The following is a 23,968-nucleotide window of genomic DNA, read 5'->3' as shown; positions in this document are numbered from 1 at the left end:
ATTGTACACCTGAAACTAATATAACACTATATGTTAACTAACTGGAGTTAAAATAAAAACTTTAAAAAAGTTTAAATAATTTCTTCACAGGAGAGTTAAGATGTGGAGGAGCAGGGGGATCCTAAGCTTGCCTTGTGCCTTGAACACAGCTACACAAATATCAATCATTTTCATCAATCAATCAATCATTCTGAACACCCAAGAAATTAATCTGAGGATTGAGAGAAAAAAGCTGCAAGTCTACAAGTAGAAATCCGACCACCTCAGGGAAGGTAGTAGCTGCACAGAGTTGATTTGGGGTAGATAAGAACTGCTGTGGAGGGAAGGGAGCCCTGTTTACAGAGGGCCTCAACTTAATAATAACACCTCAACTTATTATAAGTAACAGAGTGCAAAATCTGAAGTTTTAGGAGTCTGCCATCACTGGAGTTGTGCCTGGCTGGCTTAGCAGTGCTCCTATAGAGAAGGAGGATGGAGACCCGGGAGTACGCAGCATGGTCTGAGGGTCCCCTGAGTCGCACCAGGAGAAATGGTTACGCTGCTTGGAATGTATTTTGGAGTGGTGGCAAGACCTCTCTAGGGACAGAACTGGTGGCACCAACGTACTCTACTGTTCCCAGGTGTAAGAGTGGAGATGCTGGCTGAGGAAAGTAAGCCTTGGTGCCAGCTATCTGTTGTGTTTTGCCATAAACTCTGAACTGCTGCACAGTCCGGTGAATGCTTTCCTGGGGTGGGCCAGCAAAGGGCAAAAGCACGGTGAAGCCCTCCCCCAGAGAATTAGTATGCATTCACACCGCAGGAATCCCTAAAATTTGCAGTTTAGAAACCCAGGCATGTGTCTGAGATAATAACACAGGAGTACTGTGATGCCTGGCAGGGTGACTGCTTAGACACAGAGAGGGTGAAGGCAGGAACATAAGAGGGGTGATTGTTTGCTCTTCCATGGGGGCTTGCTGAAGAGTGGCAGGCATGAGCTCTCCACTCTGGGGACGAGAGACCAGGGCAACACCATTTTGCTCTGCACCTATCAGCACTGATCTACTCCAGTGAGTTAAACAGCACCAACAAGTGGGAACTGGAGGTGCTTACACAAAATCCCATCCTGCTGCACCCTAAAGGTGCATCTCTACTAGGGAAAGTCCACCTAAGAGTCAGCACAACAGGCCCCTCTCACAGAAGACTAGTACAAACCCCTCGCACACACCAAGTCTACTGATCATTGAGTGCTACAAACCTTCAGCTCTAGGGGAAACAGGATCTAGCTTCCTTTTTATTTTTATTTCTAATTTTTAAAGTTTTAATTTAATTTGATTTATTTTTATTCATATATATTTATTTTTATTTTTTGGATCTGGCTTCTTTTAACAGGCAGACCAAGACACACCTAGGATCTAACTTTTTTTTGGACAAAATGACAAGGAGGAATTCACCCCAAAAAAAAGAACGGAAAGAAAAAATAATGGCCAGAGATTTAATCTATACAGATATAATTAAGGTATCTGAACTAGAATTTAAAACAATTATAAGTTTACTAACTGGGCTTGAGAAAAGCACAGAAGATACTAGAGAATCATTTACTGCACAGATAAAGAACTAAAACCTAATGCTGAAATTAAAAATGCTATAACCAAGATGCAAACCCAAATGGTTGTCATGACAATGAGGATGGACAAAGCAGAGGAATGAATCAGTGGTATAGAAGATAAAATTATGGAAAATAATGAAGCTGAAAAGAAGAGGGAAGGAAAGGTATTCAATCACAAATGTAGACTTAGGGAACTCAGCAACTCCTTAAAGTGTAATAACATTCATATCACAGGCGTCCCAAAAGATGAAGACAGAGTGAAAGGGCAGAAGGTTTATTTGAGCAAATTATAGCTTAAAACTGCTCAAATCTGGGGAAGGAAACAGACCTCAAAATCCAAGAAGCACAGAGTACTCCCATTGAATTCAACAAAAGCCAGCCATCACCAAGACATATCATAGTCAAATTTACAAAATACATAGACAAGGAAAGAATCCTGAAAGCAGCAAGGGGGAAAAAAAAGGCCTTCAACTACAAGGGAAGACAGAGCAGGTTCATAGCAGATCTGTCCACAGAAACTTGGCAGGCCAGAAGACAGTGGCATGATATGTTCAACGTGATGGATGGGAAAAATCTGCAGCCAAGAATACTTTATCTAGCAAGGCTGTCATTCAGAATAGGAGACATAAACAGTTTCCCAGACAAACAAAACCTAAAGGACCACTAAACCAGCCCCACAAGAAATATTAAAGGTGACTCTTTGAGTGGGAAAGAAATACCAGAAGCAAGAAAGACTAGAAAAGAACAGAGAATAGCACCAGAAATACCAACTTCACAGGTAACGCAAAGGCACTAGGTTCATGTCTATCAATATCACTCTCAATGTAAATGGACACCTGCAGGTTGAAAGTGAAGGAATGGACAACCATCTATCATGCTGATGGGCATCAGAAGAAAGCTGGAGTAACCATAGTTACATCAGACAAACTAGATTTTTTTTTAGATTTTTTTTATATGAAATTTATTGTCAAATTGGTTTCCATACAACACCCAGTGCTCATCCCAAAAGGTGCCCTCCTCAATACCCATCACCCACCCTCTCCTCCCTCCCACCCCCCATCAACCCTCAGTTTGTTCTCAGTTTTTAACAGTCTCTTATGCTTCAGACAAACTAGATTTTAAACAAAGCCTATAGCAAAAGATGAAGAAGGGCATTACATCATAATTAAGAGATCTATCCATGAAGAAGATCTAACTAGGGGCGCCTGGGTGGCGCAGTCGGTTAAGCGTCCGACTTCAGCCAGGTCACGATCTCGCGGTCCGTGAGTTCGAGCCCCGCGTCAGGCTCAGGGCTGATGGCTCAGAGCCTGGAGCCTGTTTCCGATTCTGTGTCTCCCTCTCTCTCTGCCCCTCCCCCGTTCATGCTCTGTCTCTCTCTGTCCCCCAAAAAATAAAATAAACGTCGAAAAAAAAATTTAAAAAAAGAAGATCTAACTATTGTAAATATTTATTCCCCCAACTTGGGGGTACCCACATATATAAATCAATTAATAACAAACATAAGCAAACTCATTGATAATAATGTAATAATAATAGGAACTGTAACACTCCACTTGCAGCAATGTACAGAGCATCTAAGCAGAAAAATCAACAAGGAAACAATGGTTTTGAGTGACACACTGAACTGAATGGACTTAACAGATATATTCAGAACATTTCATCCTAAAGCAGCAGAATACACGTTCTTTTTGGGTGCACATGGAACATTCTCCAGAATAGATCACATACTGGGTCACAAATCAGCCCTCAACAAGTACAAAAAGACTGAGATCACACCATGCATCTTTTCTAACCACAGGACTATGAAACTTGAAGTCAAGCACAAGAAAAAATTTTGGAAACACCACAAATCCATGGAGGTTACAGAACATTCTACTAAAGAATGAATTGGTTAGCCAGGAAATAAAAGAAGAAACAAAAATGTACTTGGAAGCAAATGAAAATGAAAACACGACAGTCCAAAACCTTAGGAATGCAGCAAAAAGCAGTCCTAAGAGGGAAGTATATTGCTATACAGGTCTACATCAAGAAGCAAGAAAAGTCTCTGGGGTGCCTGGGTGGCTCAGTTGGTTAGGCAACCAACTTCGGCTCAGGTCATGGTCTTGGGGTTTATGAGTTTGAGCCCCACATTAGGCTCTGCGCTGACAGCTCAGAGCCTGGAGTCTGCTTCGGATTCTGTGTCTCCCTCTCTCTCTGCCGCCCTCCCCCTCCACCCCCCCCCCCCCCCGCCACAGCCCTGCTCATGCTCTGTCTCTCTTTCCTTCAAAAATAAATAAACATTAAAAAAAAAAAAGAAGCAAGAAAAGTCTCAAATACACAACCTACCTTTTCGTCTAAAGGAGCTAGAAAAGGATCAGCAAATAAAGGCTAAAGTCAGCAGAAGGGAAATAATAAAGATTAAAGCAAAAATAAATGATATAGAAATAACAACAAAAAACCAGTAGAACGGAACAACAAAATTAAGAGCTGGTTCTTTGAAAGAATTAATAAAATTGATAAAGCCCTAGCCAGACTTATCAAAAAGAAAAGAGAAAGGACCCAAATAAATCTAATCACAAATGAAAGAGAAGAGATCACAACTAACACCACAGAAATTTCTATGAACAATTATACGCCAACAAACTGGGCAATCTGTACTAAATGGACAAATTTATAGAAACACACAAACTACAAAAACTGAAACAGGAAGAAATAGAAAATTTGAACATACCCATAACTAGCAAAGAAACTGAATCAGTAATAAAAGAATCTGCCAAGTTGGGGCACCTGCTGGCTCAGCTGGTTAAGCCTCCAACTCTCAATTTTGGCTCAGGTCATAATATCATGGTTCATGAGATTGAGCCCCATGTTGGGCTCTGCGCTGACAGTGTGGAGCTTGCTTGGGATTTTCTCTCTCCCTCTCTCTATGCCCCTCACCTGTTCATTCTCTTCCCATCCCCCAAATAAATAAATAGATGTAAAAAAAAAAATCCCACAACAAACAAAAGTCCAGGGCCAGATGGCTTCTCAGGGGAATTCTACCAGACATTTAAGAAGAGTTAATATCTATTCTTCTCAAATTGTTCCAAAAAATAGAGATGGAAAGAAAACTCCCAAATTAATTCTATGAGACCAGCATTACTTTGATTTCAAAACCAGACAAAGACCCCACTAAAAAGGAGAATTACTAGCCAACATCCCTCACGAAGATGGATGCAAAAGTTCTCAACAAGATACTATCAAATCGAATCCAACAGTACATTAAAAGAATCATTCACCACGATCAGGTGGGATTTATTCCTGGGCTGCAGGGGTGGTTCAATATTCACGAATCAATCAGTGTGTTACTTGATAAAAACTCTCAACAGATTAAGTATAGATGGAGCATACCTCAACATCATAAAGGCCATATACCAAAGACCCACAGATAATATCATCCTCAATGGGAAAAAACAGAGGTTTTCCTCTATGGTCAGGAACATGACAGGGATGTCTGCTCTCATCAATGTTATTTAATATAGTACTGGAATTTCTAGCTTTAGCAATCAGACAACAAAAAGATATCAAAGGCATCCAAATGGGCAAAGAAGAAGTCAAACTTTCACTATTTACAGGTGACATAATACTCTATGTAGAAAATCCAAAAGACTCCAACAAAAATTGCTATAATACATGAATTCAGCAAAGTCACAGGATATGAAATCAACATGCAAAAATCTGTTGCATTTCTATACACAAAGAATGAAGCAGCAGAAAGAGAAATCAAGGAATCAATCCTATTTATAACTGCACAAAAACCTTAAGATACCTAGGAACAAACCTAATCAAAGAGGTAAAAGATGTATACTCTGAAAACTATAGAACACTAATGAGAGAAATTGAAGAGGACAAAAAGAAATGGAAAAACATTTCATGCTCATGGATTGGAAGAAGAAATGCTGTTAAAATGTCTATACTATGCAAAGCAATCTACACATTTAATGCAATCCCTATCAAAATAACACCAGAAGTTTTCACAGAGCTACAACAAACAATTCTAAAATTTGTATGGAACCACCAAAGACCCCAAATGGCCAAAGCAATCTTGAGAAAGCAAAGCAAAGCTGTAGGCATCATGATTCCAGATTTCAAGCTATATTACAAAGCTGTAGTCACCAAGAGAGTATGGTACCAGTACAAAAACAGACACATAGATGAATGGAACAGAATAGAAAACCCATAAATAGACCCAGAAATATATGGTCAACTAATCTTTGGCAAAGCAGAAAAGAATATCCAATGGAAAAAAGCCTCTTTAATAAATGGTGCTGGGAAAACTGGACAGCAACAGGCAGAAGAATGAAACTGGACCACTTTCTTACACCATACACAAAAATAAATTCAAAATGAATGAAAGACCTAAATGTGAGACAGGAAACATCAAAATCCTAAAGGAGAACACCAGCAGTAACCTCTTTGACCTTGGCTGTAGCAACTTCTTACTACGTATGTCTCCTGAAGCAAGGTAAATAAAAGCAAAAATAAACTAGTGGGACCTCATCAAAATAAAAATCTTCTGCACAGTGAAGGAAACAGTCAACAAAACTAAAAGGCAACCTACAGAATGGGTGAAGATATTTGCAAATGACATAGCTGATAAAGGGTTAGTATCCAGAATATAGAAAGACCTTATAAAACTGAACACCCCGAAAACAAACAATCCAGTTAAAAAATGGGTAGGGATGCCTAGGTGGCTCAGTCGGTTAAGCATTGGTTGTTTTCAACTTTGGCTCAGGTCATGATCTCATGGTTCATGGGCTCAAGCCCCACATCAGGCTCTGTGATGACAGCTCAGAGCCTGGGATCTCTCTCTCTCTCTCTCTCTCTCTCTCTCAAAAAAAAAAAAAAAAAAGAATAAACATTTTTTAAAAATGGGTACAGACATGAATAGACATTTTTCCAAAGAAGGCATACACATGGAAACAGGCACATGCAAAGTTGTTCAACATCACTCACCATCAGGGAAATAAAAATCAAATTTACAATGAGATACCACCTCATATCTGTCAGAATGGCTAAAATTAACAACACAAGAAATAACTGCTGTTAGTGAGGATATGGAGAAAGGGGAATACTCTTACACTGTTGGTGCAAATGCAAACTGGTGCAGCCAATCCGGAGAACAGTATGGAAGTTCCTCAAGAAACTAAAAATAGAACTAACCTACAATCCAGCAATTGCACTATCAAAGGATAAAAAATACAGATAGAAGGGGTACATGCACCCCAATGTTTATTGCAGAATTGTCAACAATAGCCAACCTGTAAAAAGAGCCCAAGTGTCCATAGGCTGATGAATAGATAAAGAAGATGTAGTATATATATACAATGGAATACTACTTGGCCACCAAAAAGAAAGAAATCTTGCCATTTGCTAGGACATGGATGGACCTAGAGTGTATAATACTATGTGAAATAAGTTAGAGAAAGACAAATACCATAAGATTTCACTCATATGTGGAATTTAAGAAACAAAACAGAAGACCATATTGGGGGGGGGGGTGGTGTGTGAAGAGACAGGGAAACGAACCATAAGAGACTCCTAAAGATAGAGAACAAACTGAGGGCTGATAGAGGGAGATGAATAGGGGGTGAGCTATATGGATGATAGGTATTAAGGAGGGCACTTGTGATGACCACTTGAGCACTGGACGGTGTGTGTAAGTGATGAATCACTGAATTCTACTTCTGAAACCAATATTGCACTGTATGCTAACTGGAATTTAAATAAAAAATTGAAAAGAAAAAAGATAATTTCTTCACAAATGTTCTTTCTACATCCAGAAGAGTCTACTTAATTTTTCTAAAAAATAAAATTTTAGGGGTGCCTCAGTGGCTCAGTTGGTTAAGCGTATAACCTCAGCTCAGGTCATGATCTCTTTGTGAGTTTGTGAGCTCAAGCCCTGCATTGGGCTCTGTGCTGACAGTTTAGAATCTGGAGCCTGCTTCAGATTCTGTGTCTCCCTCTCTCTGCCCTTCCCCTGTTTTTGCAATCTCTCTCTCTCAAAAATAAATATATTTTAAAAAAATAAACAAAATATTAGTTTTAATAAAAATAAAACCTGTATATCATATGCCTTTTTAAGCTCTTTTAAAAATCAACTTGAGGAGGAGGGGCCAAGATGGCGGAACAGTATGAAAGGTTTTTTTGCATCTCTTGTCCCTGAAATACAGACAGATCAATGCTAAACCATTCTGACACCTAGAAAACTGATTTCAGAATTAACACAACAATCTGCACAACCTGAACCACAGACCTCAGCAGGTATGCAGTGCAGAGAGGTGAACTGGGGAAGAGAGAAGCCACAGAGGGCAGGGAGCTGTTTTTGCTTGTGGAGAGAGGATGGAGATGGGGGGGCGGGGGAGTTCAGGGAAAGCACCCCCCCATACACACACAAATGCAGCTGGAGAGAAAAGAAAGAGTATGCAAGAGACTAAACAAAAAATGGGAGAAAGGAGAGAGTTTAAATTCCATTAAGACCCTACAAACAGGGGGAGCGCAGAGTCTGAAACTCCACAGCTTGATACGTGGCGGCGCTCTGGTGGGAAGGGTGAATCCCCAGGAGCAGAAAAAAAGGTCCTCGGGCCACACAGCGGGGAGAAGGTTCCTCTACTGGGAGGACATTTGGTAGAGGCTGTGTGGCCACCCCACAGGCAAAGGTCCCAGCAGATCCTGGAGAACAACCACATTTGCTGGCGTGGAACAAGGTTGTTAAGGGGGAAGCCTGGTGCCAGATGTGTGTTGTGATTTACCATAATCCCTGAAACCTCCTGCTGCTACACGATTGTGTAACTTTTTCTGGGGCAGGCTGGCACCCAGCCACAGTCTCCAGGCATCAGCAGCAGCGCGGTCCTGTGAACATTCCTGGGGGCAGGCAGGCATCTGGCCATTGCTCAGTGAAACCCTCCCCCAGAGAGTCAGAACAGGTCAAAGCAGCAGTCCCTCAGAACTGAGGGGTTGGGAAACACAGCTGTGTCTGAGATATAACTCAGGAGGGAGGTGCTGCCTGGCAACCTGACGGCTTGGTCACAGACAGTGTAAAAGCAGGAAGTAGATGGAAGCCAGAGACAAAGGAGGGGTGTGCCATTGCTGATCAGGGAGAACAGAGTTCCGATACTAGAGGCTGGGTAGTTGGGTGACACCATTTTCACCCCTCCCACGCATGTGCATACACACCTGCATGCTCCACAACAATCCACCCCAGTAAGCTAAACAGCACCATCTAGTGGAGAACAGAGCTGCTACACTAAACCCTGCCCAAGTGGGCCAACAGGGCTCTTGACAAACACAAGTCTCTGCCTGCTTAGTTTACAGACTATAAAGTCCTTCATAGTTTGACTCCTAGGGGAAACCTATGTAACTTCAATCATATTTCAGTCAGTTCACTGATCCATCTATTCAAATTTTTTCTTTTTCTTTTCTTATCCTTGAATACAGAAAGAGAAAAAATTTATTTTCATTTTCCATTTTTATTAAAAATGTTTCTCTTTAATTTTTTTCTACTATATTTTTTATTTTCTTGTGTATTTTTCAAATTCTATTTTACTTCCATCATTTCATTTTATTCTATTTCACTGTATTCATTTTTTCAAATTTTCAAATGTTTTCCTTTTTTTTTTTTTTCATTTAGTATCTTTCCCTTTTTCCTCTAATCTGTCAAGCTCCTTTCAACAATCAGACCAAAACACACTTAGGATCTAGCATCATTTGCTTGATTGTGTGTGTGTGTGTGTATGTGTATGTGTGTGTGTGTTGTTTTTAATTTTTTAATTTTAATTTTTTACCTTATTAATTCCTTTTCTTCCTTCAAAATGACCAAATGAAAGAAACTACCCCAAAAAAGAATGGGAAGAAATGACAACCAGGGACTTAATCAACACAGATACAAGCAAGATGTTTAAGCCAGAATTTAGAATCACGATAATAAGAATACTAGCTGGGGTTGAAAATGGATTAGAATCCCTTTCTGTGGAAATAAAAGAAGTAAAATCTAATCAGGATGAAATAAAAAATGCTAAAACTGAGCTGCAATCTCAAATGGATGCCACAGCAATCTCGAATGGATTCCATGTATGAAGCAGAACAGCAAATCAGCGATATAGAGGACAAACTTATGGAGAATAATGAAGCAGAAAAAAAGAGGGAAACAAGGCAAAAGAGCACAATTTAAGAATTAGAGAAATCAGTGACTCACTAAAAAGGAACAACATCAGAATCATAGGGGTCCCAGAAGATGAAGAGAGAGAGAGAAAAAGGGGTAGAAGGGTTACATGAGCAAATCATAGCGGAAAACTTTCCTAACCTGGGGAAAGACACAGACATCAAAATCCAGGAAGCACAGAGGACTCCCATTAGATTCAAAAAAACTGACCATCAACAAGGCACATCATAGTCAAATTCGCAAAATACTCAGGCAAGGAAAGAATCATGAAAGCAGCAAGGGGAGGGGCGCCCGGGTGGCTCAGTTAGTTAAGCATCCGACTTCGGCTCAGGTTATGATCTCGCGGTCCGTGAGTTTGAGCCCCACATCGGGCTCTGTGCTAACAGCTCAGAGCCTGGAGCCTGTTTCAGATTCTGTGTCTCCCTCTCTCTCTAACCCTCCCCTGTTCATGCTCTGTCTCTCCTGGTCTCAAAGATAAAATAAACGTTAAAAAAAAAAAAAAAAAAAAAAAAACGAAAGCAGCAAGGGGAAAAAAGTCCTTAACCTACAAGGCAAGACAGATCAGGTTTGCAGCAGACCTATCCACAGAAACTTGGCAGTCCAGAAAAGAGTGGCAGGATATATACAATGTGCTGAATCGGAAAAATATGCAGCCAAGAATTCTTTTTTTTTTAATTAAAAAGAATTTTTTTACATTTATTTATTTTTGATAGACAAAGAGAGACAGAACACAAGTGGGGGAAGGGCAGAGAGAGAAGGAGACACAGAATCCAAAGTAGGTTCCAGTCTCCAAGCTGTCAGCACAGAGCCCAACATGGGACTCGAACCCACAAAACACAAGATCATGACCCGAGCCAAAGTCAGATGCTTAACTGACTGAGCCATACAGGTGCCCCACAGCCAAGAATTCTTTATCCAGCAAGGCTGTAATTCAAAATAGGAGAGATTAAAAGTTTCCCAGACAAACAAAAATTAAAGGAGTTCATGATCACTAAACCAGCCCTGCAAGAAATTTTAAGGAGGACTCTCTGAGGGGAGAAAGGAGGGGAAAAAAAAAAAAAAGACCAAAAGCAACAAAGACCAGAAAGGACCAGAGAACTTCACCAGAAACTCCAACAGGCAACATAATGGCAATAAACTCATATCTTTCAGTACTCACTCTAAATGTCAATGAACTAAATGCTCCAATCAAAAGACACAGGGTAACAGAATGGATAAGAAAACAAGATCCATCTATATACTGTTTACAAGAGACCCACTTTAGACGTCAAGACACGTTCAGATTGAAAGGAAGGGGATGGAGAACCATCTATCATGCTAATGGTCACCAAAAGAAAGCCAGAGTAGCCATCCTTATATCAGACAATCTAGACTTTAAAATAAAGACTGTATCAAGAGATGAAAAGGGCATTATATCATAATCATGGGGTCTATCCACCAAGAAGACCTAACAATTGTAAACATTCATGCTCCAAATGTGAAAGCACCCAAATATATAAATCAGTTAATCGCAAACATAAAGAAACTCCTTGATAATAATACCATAATGGTGGGGGACTTTAACACCCCACTCACAGCAATGGACAGATCATCTAAACAGAAAATCAACAAAGAAACAACGGCTTTGAATGACACACTGGACCAGATGGACTTAACAGATATATTCAGAACATTTCATCCTAAAGCAGCAGCATACACATTCTTCTCAAGTGCACATGGAACATTCTCCAGAATAGACCACATACTGGGGCACAAATCAGCCCTCAACAAGTACAAAAAGATCGAGATCATACCATGCATATTTTCAGACCACAACGTTATGAAACTAGAAATCAACCACAAGAAAAAATTTGGAAAGGTAACATACTTGGAGACCTAAGACCATCCTACTAAAGAATGAATGGGCTAACCAAGAAGTCAAAGAGGACAGTAAAAAGTACATGGAAGCCAATGAAAATGAAAACACCACAGCCCAAAACCTCTGGGACACAGCAAAGGTGGTCATAAGAGGGATGTATATAGCAAGCCAGGCCTTTCTAAAGAAGGAAAAAAGGTCTCAGATACACAACCTAACCTTACACCTTGAAGAGATGGAAAATGAACAGCAAATAAAACCCCAAACCAGCAGAAGACAGGAAATAATAAAGATTAGAGCAGAAATTAATGCTATCAAAACCAAAAAAAAAAAAAAAAAAACCCAGTAGAACAGATCAATGAAACCAGGCATGCCATTTATTAAGTATGAGAACCTCTGTGCACTGAAAAGCTGATTGGGGATTTTGTGTACATGAACAGTGTTTGCCAACTGTCAGGTTGGCTATAGGTTAATTAAATATTGAGTTAGGCATTATGATGTGGAAACTCCCAACTGTGAAAACTTGGAGGTCTTTTTTCTGACACCATTCAATTTCCTTAAAACATTTTTTTAAATTTAAAGGTTATTTATTTTGAGAGGGAGAGAGAGATCACGAACAAGGGAGGGCAGAGAGAGAGGGAGAGAATCCCAAGTAGGCTCTGCACTGTTAGCATGGAGCCTGATGCGGGGCTTGGAGTCTTGAAGCATGAGATCATGACCTGAGCCAAAACCAAGAGTTGGATGCTTAACTGGAGTCACCCAGGCCCCCCAACACCATTCAATTTCTTTAAAAAATTTTTTTGTTTTTGGTCTAGAATGACATCTTATTGCTGAATGGTCAGCCAGCAGAGGTGCATGTACATGTGTTTTTTTTTTTTCCTGGTCTTTATTCAGATTTTTATTTACCCACCCCCTATGTTTTTAGTCCCTCATTTCATCTGTTCCCTCTGTATCTTGTGTATGAGCACTCCGAGCTTCACCTTTATCCTGCTGTATCAATTACCACTGTTAGAAAGAAAACCACAGGCTCAAAATGGAATCATTTGGGACAGGCTAAGTCACCAAACTGGGGCTTAATTCCTAACCTAACTGCAGTTTCAACCTCCCCCTAGAAATAGGTCTTCACCTGCCAATCAGAAATTTTCTGAACAGCACCAATGAGATAATCTGTCACATGGGCTCTCTCCATCCCCCAAAGGAAAATGAGGTAATCTGTCTAAAAAGGTTCCTTGCCACCCTTTTGCACTGTTGGTGGGAATGCAAACTGATGCAGTCACGCTGGAAAACAGTACAGAGGTTCCTCAAAAAATTAAAACTAGAACTATTATATGACCCAGCAATTGCACTACTACGTATTTATCCAAAGGATACAAAAATGCTGATTCAAAGGGCCACATGCATCCCAGTGTTTATAGTAGCACTATCAACAATAGCCAAAGTATGGAAAGGGCCCAAATGTCCATTAACTGATTAATGGATAAAGAAGATGTGGTAGATATATACAATGGAATATTACTCAGTGATCAAAAAGAATGTAATCTTGCCATCTGCAACAATGTGGATGGCACTAGTATTATGCTAAGCGAAATAAGTCAGTCAGAGAAAGACAGATATCATATTATTTCACTCATATGTGGAATTTAAGAAATAAAACAGATGAACATAGGGGCAAGGAAGCAAAAAAAAAAAGATAAAAACAGAGGGAGGCAAACCATAAGAGACCCTTAAATACAGAGAACAAACAGGGTTGCTGATGGGGTGTTGGGTGGGATGGGCTAAATGAGCAAGGGACATTAAGGAGGGCACTTGTTGGGATGAGCACTGGATGTCATATCTAAGTGATGAATCACTAAATACTATTCCAGAAATCATTATGACACTATATGTTAACTACAAAAAAAATTTTTTTTAATAAACATACAAAGGTCCCCTGCCCTTCTCCCTAAGTGAAGATGACTGCCTGAAACAATCCTTTCTTTTCTTTTGCTAATAACTTTCTTGCCCTGTCTTCCTTTCTTTTTTTAATTTATTTTTTTTAATCGAAATATATTTAATACACAACGTTACATTAGTTTCAGGTGTACAACATAGTGATTCAACTTCTCTATATGTTATGCTATGCTCACAAGTGTGGCTACCATCTGTCACCACACAGTGCTATTATAACATCATTGACTGTATTCCTTATGCTGTGTCTTTTATTCCTGTGACGTCTTCATTCTATAACTGGAAGCCTGTATCTCCTACTCCCTTCAACCCATTTTGCCCATCCTCTGCCCCATCCTCCTTTTCATAGAAAGCTTCCATTTCGTACAACTCCTTGAAACTCCCCTTTACTTAGTAGAGCGGCTGCTGCCCAATTCATGAATCACTTCATAAAGCCAATCAGATCCTGAAATTTACTCAGTTGAATTTTGTTAACTTCACTCATCTTCCATCTATATTCCACCTTGCAGGATTTTGTTGAAATTTCTTGCCCTCTGATGGACTCTCCTGCCCTTGTTATGGGTTTATATGTTCTTTTCATTCCTTCACCATAACTTTGGTGAAATCTTGAGGAAAGGAGATAAATACATGTATTCAATTTACCACCTTTAATCAGACTGCTTAATTTCAAAAGTGTTTGTGTTACAAACTCCCCCTCCCATCCCTCTAAATCTGGTCTTGTGAACAGTGTAAATTTTTTAGACAATTAAAGAAGTGTTTCTGTATATTATGGGAGTAAGGTTCAGATAATCTTGGGTGGGTTAAAGTATCCTACTGAGTAATCTGGACAAGGGGAAAGTACTAAAGATTCTTAGGGCAGTATGAGATAAACTCTTTCTTCATGACTTCAGAAGTCTGGTTACTCATTTACAACCAGGATAAGATAAATGTTCAAGTAACTAGAGAAGTTCTATACACCACTTGTAAACCACTTGGGAAGTTTTTATTCTACTACTGAACCATGTTCCCATAAACATTCGGTTACCTCTAAACTTCCCACATCTGGAAGAGAACAAGCTGTGGCATCACACCATGCTACCCCCTCCTATGTCCTACTCACTCCCAAAGAATTTCTCCTTTAAGCGACTAGAACATTGGCTGCTTACTCACACCAGATTCCTCAGGATTGGCTGGGACTGCAAATAAACTCTGTTTGCCTATAGTCAAGTTGATAAGCTGCAACATAAATGCACACAAATTCCCAGTCTTAAAATATAACATGAAGCATTTGCTATCTTCTTCCCTCCTATTATTTTCATGCGAGACCTGAAGAATAAACACTGTCCTTGGCCAAAAGAAAAAGGTCTTTGAAGAGAGAAAAAAACTCTAAGATGGGTCTACTGAGTTCTAAAAACCCACAAACCAAGCAAGCCCAGATTCTTCTTCTGGGACTTGACTCAGCTGGGAAGTCTACCCTCCTTTACAAATTGAAGCTTGCTAAGGATATCACGACCATCCCAACAATAGGTTTCAACGTGGAGACGATCGAGTTGGAAAAGAGTCTTTCGCTCACGGTCTGGGATATTGGAGGACAGGAGAAAATGAGAACCGTGTGGGAGCACTACTGTGAGAACACCGATGGGCTTATGTATGTTGTGGATAGTACAGACAAACAGCGGCTGGAAGACTCCAGGAGAGAGCTGAAGCACATTTTGAAGAATGAACACATTAAAAATGTGCCTGTTGTTCTATTAGCCAACAAACAAGATGTGCCTGGAGCTCTGTCTGCTGAGGACATCACTAGAATGTTCAGAGTGAAGAAGCTGTGCAGTGACAGGAACTGGTATGTGCAGCCCTGCTGTGCCATCAGTGGGGACGGGCTGATGGAGGGGTTCAGGAAACTGACCGGATTTGTGAAAAGCCACATGAAATCAAGAGGAGACACCTTGGCATTCTTCAAGCAGAACTGAGGTCCAAACAACGAAAGAGTTAGTGGTGAAGTTGAGAGGGTAATTTTCTTTTTCAATGCCAAGTGAGAAAAGCAAGTTGCTGAGTTAGCAAACTTTTCCTAAGATATGTTATTTCACCTAAATTCAGCTAACCAACTTAGCAAATATTATTTTTGGCCAGGCACGTTAGTAAACTTTGTGGTTAATGATAAATTGAGAATGAAAATGTTATAATTTTGTGCATGTTGGATGAATCATAATAATCATGTTTGGGACCAAATAAATTATTGTTTTATTATTTTTATATGACTACTAGAACAAAGTTTAAGTAAAATGCTGATAGGTTCAGAATTCTTTCAGATGGTTTCCAGTTGTTACAGTCTTGAATTTCCACCATGCTCCTATGGAATAGCGAGTAAAAAAATGAACTTTAAATGATGAAGAGGAAAAAGTTTGATGTTAACATTTTGTAAATCTCTATGCCCTAAATAAAGTTTTGTTTTGTTTTGTTTTCCTGAATTCCTACCAACCTCTTGAAATCTATTGCCAGGGTCTTCCTACAGTGGGTTAAACAATGAACTCCAGGCTGGTAATTGCCATTAGCACAGGGAGAAGTTTATATCTTAAAGCTCTGGGGATCAGGGAAGCTAGCACCTTAGAGTTTAGGACAAGGCCTGGGTTTATCGCTCAGCTCGAGCCTATAGCCCCAAGACTGGCTTCGGTACAATTCAGTGTAACAGTTATTACTTGGGAGTATGTGTACAGCTCACTGTACTGATCAAACAGGAAACAGAGCCAGACTTTAATCTCAGAGACCTTGCAATACACAAGAGGAAACAACATAAAGCTAGTAGCTAGAATAGGTCAATAAGTACTATAACAGGAGAGACTCTCTGACCTGGGAAAACAGGAAGTGCTTCATGTAGGAGGCAGTGTTTAAGAAGGTCCCCAACTCCTGGGGACCCATGAAGGTGGAGGTTAGTCAGTGGAAGTTCCCATCACTGGGACACCCTGCAGAGCCACTGTGGGGGAGGGGAGAAGGAACTAGAGATTGAATTGGAATTCCCCTGAGAGGTTCAGAACATCCAGGGAAGTCCTGGTCCTAAGAGATGACACTTTTCTTCCTGCCCCACCTCTAAAAAGTTCATTTGGGCTAGAAGAAAGCCTCAATCCCCAACAGCAGTCCCTGGTGTTTCAAATATTAAGGTCACAGAGGAAAATATAAAGGCCAGTAAACCAAGGGTGCTAGACCCTAAATTACTCTCATGGTTTCCTTTTCACCTTAGCCATGATCTTTATAGCAAAGACTGGAGTGCTGCAAGGTAGGGATTCAAATAATAAAGTAGACATACACATGATAATAGTTACTGTTGGTTGAATACTTGTCTGTGCCAGGTATTGTGTAATTACTTTCATACATCTCCTCCTTTAATGTTCACAACTGCCTGGAGAGAAGTCAGCATTATTATGTCAATTTCACAGGCGACATTACTGAGACTAAACAAGGTAACAACAGTAACAACCACAAAAAAAACTACTCAGTATTTTAACTGAGGAGTGGCAGAGCCAAGATTCAAACTCATCTGTTTAACTTCAATGCCAGTAGTGTTACTTGTCATATTGTTTTGTAAATAACATATGGTGTCTGTCTTCAATGAACTTACAGTGCACAATTAAGAACAGATCCAAGCTAAGGGCACCTGGCTGGCTCAGTCCCTGCAGCATGTGACTCTTGATCTCTGGGTTGTAAGTTTGAACCCTATGATGGGTGCAGAGACTACTTAAAAAAATAAATAAATAAAATCTTAAAAAAATAAATCCAGGCTAGGTTAAAACTACCATATGATCCAGCAATCCTACTACTGGGCATATATCTAACGGAAATGAAATCACTACCTTGAAGAGATATCTGCACTTCCATGTTTAATTGCAACATTATTCACAATGGTCAAAACATGGAAACAACCTAAGCATCCATCAATGGATGAATGCATAAAGAAAATGTGGTATGTATACACAATGAAATCTTTTACGCCATAAAAACAGGAAATCCTGACATCTGTGACAACATGGATGAAACCGGAGGGCATCATGTCAAGTGAAATAAGTCAGACAGAGAAAGACAAATGCTACATTATTTCACTTAAATGTGGAATCTAAAAAAGGCAAACATAGAAACAGGAAGTAGATTGGTGGTTGCCAGAGATTGGGGGTGGGGGAAAGGGGATATGGGGGGAGGTTGGTAATGGGGTACAAACTTTCAATTATAAGATAAATATGTTCTGAGGATCTAATGTACAGCATGGTGACTATAGTTAATAATACCGTATTGCACACTTGAAATTGGCTAAGAGAGTAAATTTTAAGCATTCTCATTTAAAAAAAGAAAGTAACTATAGGGCACCTGGGTGGCCCAGCTGGTTAAGTGTCCAACTCTTGATGTCAGCTCAGGTCATGATCTCACGGTTCATGAGACTGAGTCCCAAGTCAGGGTCTGGGCTGACAGCACGGAGCCTTCTTGGGATTCTCTCTCTTATTCTCTCTCTGCCCCTCCACCACTTGTGCGCCTGTGTGTGCATGCACTCTCTCTCTCAAAATAAATAAACTTTATTAAAAAAAAGTAACTATGTAAGGTGATGGTGGATGTGTTAACTCAATTGTGGGAATCCTTTTATAATGTGTATATATATACATATATATATATATATATGTATATATACACATATATATCAAATCATCACTGTGCACTTTAAGATATTATTATATAGATAACATATTATATATTATATATAACATATAACAATGTATTATAACATAATATATAACATAACATATAACATATTATATATATAACATATAAATTTTATTTATCAATTATACTTCAATAAAGCTGGGGCAAAAATAAATGCAAGCCAACATATAATACTTTTATATTAAGAAGGTTCTTTAAAAAACAAGCCAGGCAGAATAAATTAAGTGCAATAACAGAGATATAAGAAGCATGCTAAAGGACTGGCAAAAGGATCTGATTTCAGGAAGATCTCAGGGGAGTGGTAAAAATATAACTTTCCCCTCCGTTCTTAATAAGTAATTTGATATGAGAAGTTTATTTTGAGACTGTGTGAATATTCTATTCCCCAAAGCCTTTCTCTTAATGCTTTTAGCATCCACCAACGATCCCTTCCTGACTCAGTTATTAAACCGGGAAGTGCAAAATGGTGATTTTCTAAATCTGTCTTTCCTTGTATATTTATTAGCTGGCATTCTTCTGTAAAGAAAACCTTTTTCTTTTATACTCCTCCATAACCAATCAATCACACTCACTCTCGCTCGCTCTCTTCATAGATACTTTTTAAATTCAAAGTTTTATAATCCAGTGCTACTCAGACTAAGGTTCCTGGATCAGCAGCCTCAGCAGCACCTGCAAGTTGCCTAGAAATGTAAACTCTCAAACCCCACCTAGACGTATTAATCAGACTATCCAGGGCAGGGGGTAGGGTGGAGGAAGTTCCTGGAATTTGTGTTATTATTTACACTGTTATAAATCACTTCTGTTTATTATTCTTTTTGATGCTCAAATTTGCCCAGAAGAAGCCCCAGCAAGCTAGCCACTCTGTTCTGTTGATACGTCCCTATAGTCTTTGAGCACTTCCTTGTTTGGAAGAGCACTGAGTCACCTTGTACTTCCCCTACTTAGCTGCCCCAGACCTGGAATTAACCATTTCTCAGGTGCCCTGGTTCTTTTCACTGGGTAATGGTATTTAGAAATTGAATAATGAAGTTAGCTGTGCTTATTGTTACTGGGTATCACTGTTTATAAGCCCATTCAGTAGAAAAAGGAAATATATATATTTTAAAAGAACACTGATACCTCCATATTGAATGCATACCATAAGATTTTTCCTTATCTTCCTCATTCCTGTTTGTATCCCTTATCCTACAAAAAAAACTCTGGTTCAAAATGCACCAATATATTTACTCATTTGTTCTATGCTACAACACAAAATATTTTCAGGATCACTATGTCTAATAAACCCACTCAGGAAAGTTCAAGACTTCCTTTTACTTCTTTCTGTCCTAATTGAGAGTGTTATGTTCAAAAGTTATTTGAGTTGATTATTTGTGCAGTCATATGGTAAATATCTTGTTGATTTTAGGCTGAGTTTTAAAATATTTTAAAAAATTGATTAATTAATTAACTTATTTTTAATTTATATCCAAGTTAGTTAGCATATAGTGCAGTAACGTTTTCAGGAGTAGATTCCAGTGATTCATCCCCTATGTATAACACCCCATGCTCATCCCAACAAGTGTCTTCTTTAATGCCCCTTACCCATTTAGTCCATCCCCCTGCCACAGCCCCTCCAGCAACTCTGTTTGTTTTCCGTATTTAAGAGTCTCTTATGTTTTGCCCCCCTCCCTGTTCTTATATTCTTTTTGCTTCCCTTATATTCATCTGTTTTGTATCTTAAATTCATCATATGAGTGAAGTTATATCATACTTGTCTTTCTCTGAGTGACTTATTTTACTTAGCATAATACCCTCCAGTTCCATCCACATAGTTGCAAATGGCAAGATTTTATTCTTTTTGATTGCGGAATAATACTCCATTGTGTATATATACCACATCTTCTTTATGCATTCATCTGTCGATGGACATTTGGGCTCTTTCCATACTTTGGCTATCGTTGATAATGGTGCTATAAACATCGGGGTGCATGTGTTCCGACTGTCAGTTGATTTTTGCTACTTGTGTTCAATTTTAAGATTTGACTTCTTTACCTTTCTGACTTAATTTTTTAATTAACAGAAAATCTGCATACCTCAAAAGTAAAAAGCTATATAAAAAGGTAGTCCATACTCATTATCATGTTAAAGAAGAAAGCCTTAGTACAATAAACTGATTCTCACATCCCTCAAGTTATATGAAGGTGCTACTGTATTTCTAAATCAGGTTGGATTTTCTATCACTTCAAAGCATTTTGAGAGTATTTTTCCACTCAAGTTCAATGTATCTGCTGTAGTTGTTTATTAAAGGGGATCATAAGAGATTGTAGTAACAAAACACCATCCATTATTTACCATGGGATAAGCTTTATTATCTACAGTGAATTTTCTTTTCTTTTTAAAATAAAAGATACATTTTACTCTAATCTTAAATTTTAATCTTGTGTAAGAATACACTGACCCTAATTTGTAAAAATAAAACCCACATATCAATACTCATAAATAAACTTAGAAAATATAACAGGCATCAAAATGTTTGGGTGGTTGTATTCTAGATAGCTAGAATTTCTTATAACTCTCATTATTTTCCAAATTTTGCCAAGTGAGTGTGTGTCATTTTTATATTCATGGAAAAAACACTATTTTCAAAAGAGCTATATAATCATCATAGCCTATATATGACATGAGTGGATAATGCATGGCTCTAAAACTGTCATTTCAAATGCACTGATCTAAAGTAACAAGAAATCCTTTTAAAGACCAGAAATATTGCAATGTACAAACACATGAGGGTATTGTAACCAAGTTTTCATCATTTAAGAAAAAAACTCAGAAACCAAAAAACAAAACAGCTAACATGTGTTGAACACTCACGGTAGGCCAGGTTCTGTTCTAAGCATATCATGTGTATTTCCACGTTTAATCTTTACATTAACTTTATGGGGTAGTACCATCATTATCCTCATTTACAGAGAAGAGATCTGAGACTCAAAGTCATCCAGCCACCTAAAATCATGGAAAGCATTTACAGTGGTCTTTTGTATACAATCAAGCTCCTACTGTCCGTTGTTTGGTGAGAATTCCACCCTGTACCTCTGTGCAAAAGTTTAATTCTCTCTTAGCCATGGCCTACTTCTCATTCTCAAATGATCTTCCATCACTCTACTCAGAGTCTAAGAACAGCTATGGAGCAGAGAATGGTTATTTAAGAAATTTTAGTTTTTCATCAGAAATAGAAAGTTTGGAAAATAGGAAAATACAACTCCTTATTAGCATTTCCTTACAGTCTTTCTTTTTCTTCAGTGTGTGCATATATTTAATATATCTTTTTTGATAATTTGGTAATTTGCTTTTTTCATTCCTCATCACATTAACATGTTATATATATCTTTATCATATTATTATATATTATTATTATATATTATTATATATTTTTCAGAACCATCACTTTTTAAAAAAATTTTTTTAATGTTTATTTATTATTGAGAGACAGAGAGAGACAGATGAGTATGGGAGGGGCAGAGAGAGGTGGAGACACAGAATCTGAAGCAGGCTCGAGGCTCTGAGCTGCCACCACAATGCCCAACGCAGGGCTCAAACCCATGAACTCTGAGATTGTGACCTGAGCCAAAGTCAGATGCTTAACCGACTGAGCCACCCAGGTGCCCCACTGTTACATCATTTTCAGTGAAGTAGATATACTATTGCTTAATCATTTCTCTACTATTGTTTTTTTAGGTTGCAGCCAATTTCACATGAAACTAATTCAGCAACAAACACTTCCATGTGTCTACTGATACCCTTCCCTATATTTATTCTTTCATTCAGCAAATATTGCCTGAATACCTAATAAGTACCAGATGCTGCATTAGGTGCTGGGTTTAGGATTTTTTTCCCCACAACAATATTTCAAGGATGGATAGTTTTATGCCTCAGTACATACTGGCAAATGGCTTTCTAAAATGTCAGAATCAGGGGTGCCTGGGTAGCTCAGTTGGTTAAGTGTCCAACTTCACCTCAGGTTTTAATCTTGTGGTTCACAAGTTTGAGCCCCACATTGGGCTCTGTGTTGAGAGCTCAGAGCCTGGAGCTTGTTTCGGATTCTGTGCCTCCCTCTCTCTCTGCCCCTCCTCTGCTCATGCTCTCTCTCTGTCTCTCTCTCCTCCCAAATTAAATAAACATTAAAAAAATTTTTTTAATGTCAGAATCAGGTTATTCTAAATGAATTCTTTAAAAAGAAGGAAAAAAGAGGTGCAAAACTTTGAGTCACTAGATGACTGATGACTACAGTATTATGTGTTGAAGACATCAAAATAAATAAGTTTGTGGATTTCAAATCATTAATGACAGGAAAAAATTAATGCCAAAACTTATGGTAGTTTTTGCCTATGAGTCAAAATACAGACATAATAAAAGAAAATATTGATATTCAACCACATAAAATGGAAATTTTGTTAAACATAAACAAAATCAAAAGACCAATATCAAACTGGGAGTTTATATCTGCAAAGTATATCATAGATAAGGGTCTTATGTTCCCAATGTAAAATAACATTTAAATTTTTTAAAAACCCAAAAAATCTCTAGAAAAATGTACAAAAGACATAAGGTTAACAATAAATGATATTCAAATTATTCCTAAACAAATGAAAAAATCATCAGCTTCACTACTACAGAAATGAAAATTAATACTACATTTAGATACCATTTCTCACCTATTCTGTTTGCAAAAATGTATATAAGTTTGATAACATATTCTGTAATTCTGTTGGTGAGACTGTGGAATAAAGGATAATCTCATCTAGTGCTGGTGGAAATGCAAAATGATACAACTTCTGTAGAGAATTTGGCAATATCTAACAAAGCTACATTTACACTTACCTTTTAATGTAGGGATCTCACTGGTTGGAATTTTCCCTGAAGATACAAAACCACAAATCTGAAACAACAGATGTACAAGGTTATTCATTGTGACATTATTTGTAATAGCAAAATACTGGAAATAACCTAAATGTTCTTCCATAGGAGACTAATATATATATATATATATATATATATATATATATATATATATATATATATATATTAGTATTATATATTAGTATTATATATTAGTATTTTATATATATATATTAATATTATATATATGTGTATATATATATATATATATATATATATATATATATATGTGTGTGTGTGTGTGTGTGAAATACTACTCAACCAAACTAAAGAATGGAAAAGAGGGACAGATCAACAGAAAACTCTAAGGATCAAGTGGCAATGACACCCAGCAGCAATGTGTACACCTAAAGCCCAGATCTTGGTTTCTAAATATTATACCTCACTGAAAGGAACCAGAGCTCCTTAGAGAAATGACAGTTCAGATCTAGGGCAGGTAAAGTACAAGGTAAGCCTGAAATATCCTGTGCAAGGGAACAAGAAAGAACTCAAAGGCTGATGGAAATAAGTCAAAGGTTACAGGAATGGCTTACAGAGACTCCCACTGGCCAAATCTGAGACAATTTGAGCATCAGAAAAAGAATACAGATGGTAATGAATTATAACACATTGAGTAAATAAAAACAAAAGCTGTAAGTTCATTATGATATTCATGGAAAATACAAGATGAAAAGGAAACAGTGTAGGGTAGAGGAAAAGAAAGTTCTTTTACACAGAAAAATGTAGAGGACATGCTAGAATTGGAAAGCCACTATTTTACAACTGCAAAGTAAGAACTCACCTTGGG

At 38.3% G+C, this 23,968-nt stretch overlaps 1 protein-coding gene across 1 annotated transcript; it reads left to right on the top strand.

Moving 5' to 3' along the window:
- Positions 1-14,198: 14,198 nt before the first annotated feature.
- On the top strand, positions 14,199-15,515 carry ARL14 (ADP ribosylation factor like GTPase 14). Its single transcript, XM_003991944.3, has one exon. It carries the CDS (start codon positions 14,937-14,939, stop codon positions 15,513-15,515), a length of 579 nt encoding a protein of 192 aa, XP_003991993.1. The 5' UTR covers positions 14,199-14,936.
- The last annotated feature ends 8,453 nt before the right edge of the window (positions 15,516-23,968 follow it).

This window comes from Felis catus, chromosome C2 (genome assembly GCF_018350175.1).
Source record: "Felis catus isolate Fca126 chromosome C2, F.catus_Fca126_mat1.0, whole genome shotgun sequence".
In the NCBI taxonomy this organism is placed as follows: domain Eukaryota; kingdom Metazoa; phylum Chordata; class Mammalia; order Carnivora; family Felidae; genus Felis; species Felis catus.
Note: the sequence above shows the minus strand (reverse complement) of the source record. Positions and strands in the feature narration are given on the sequence as shown.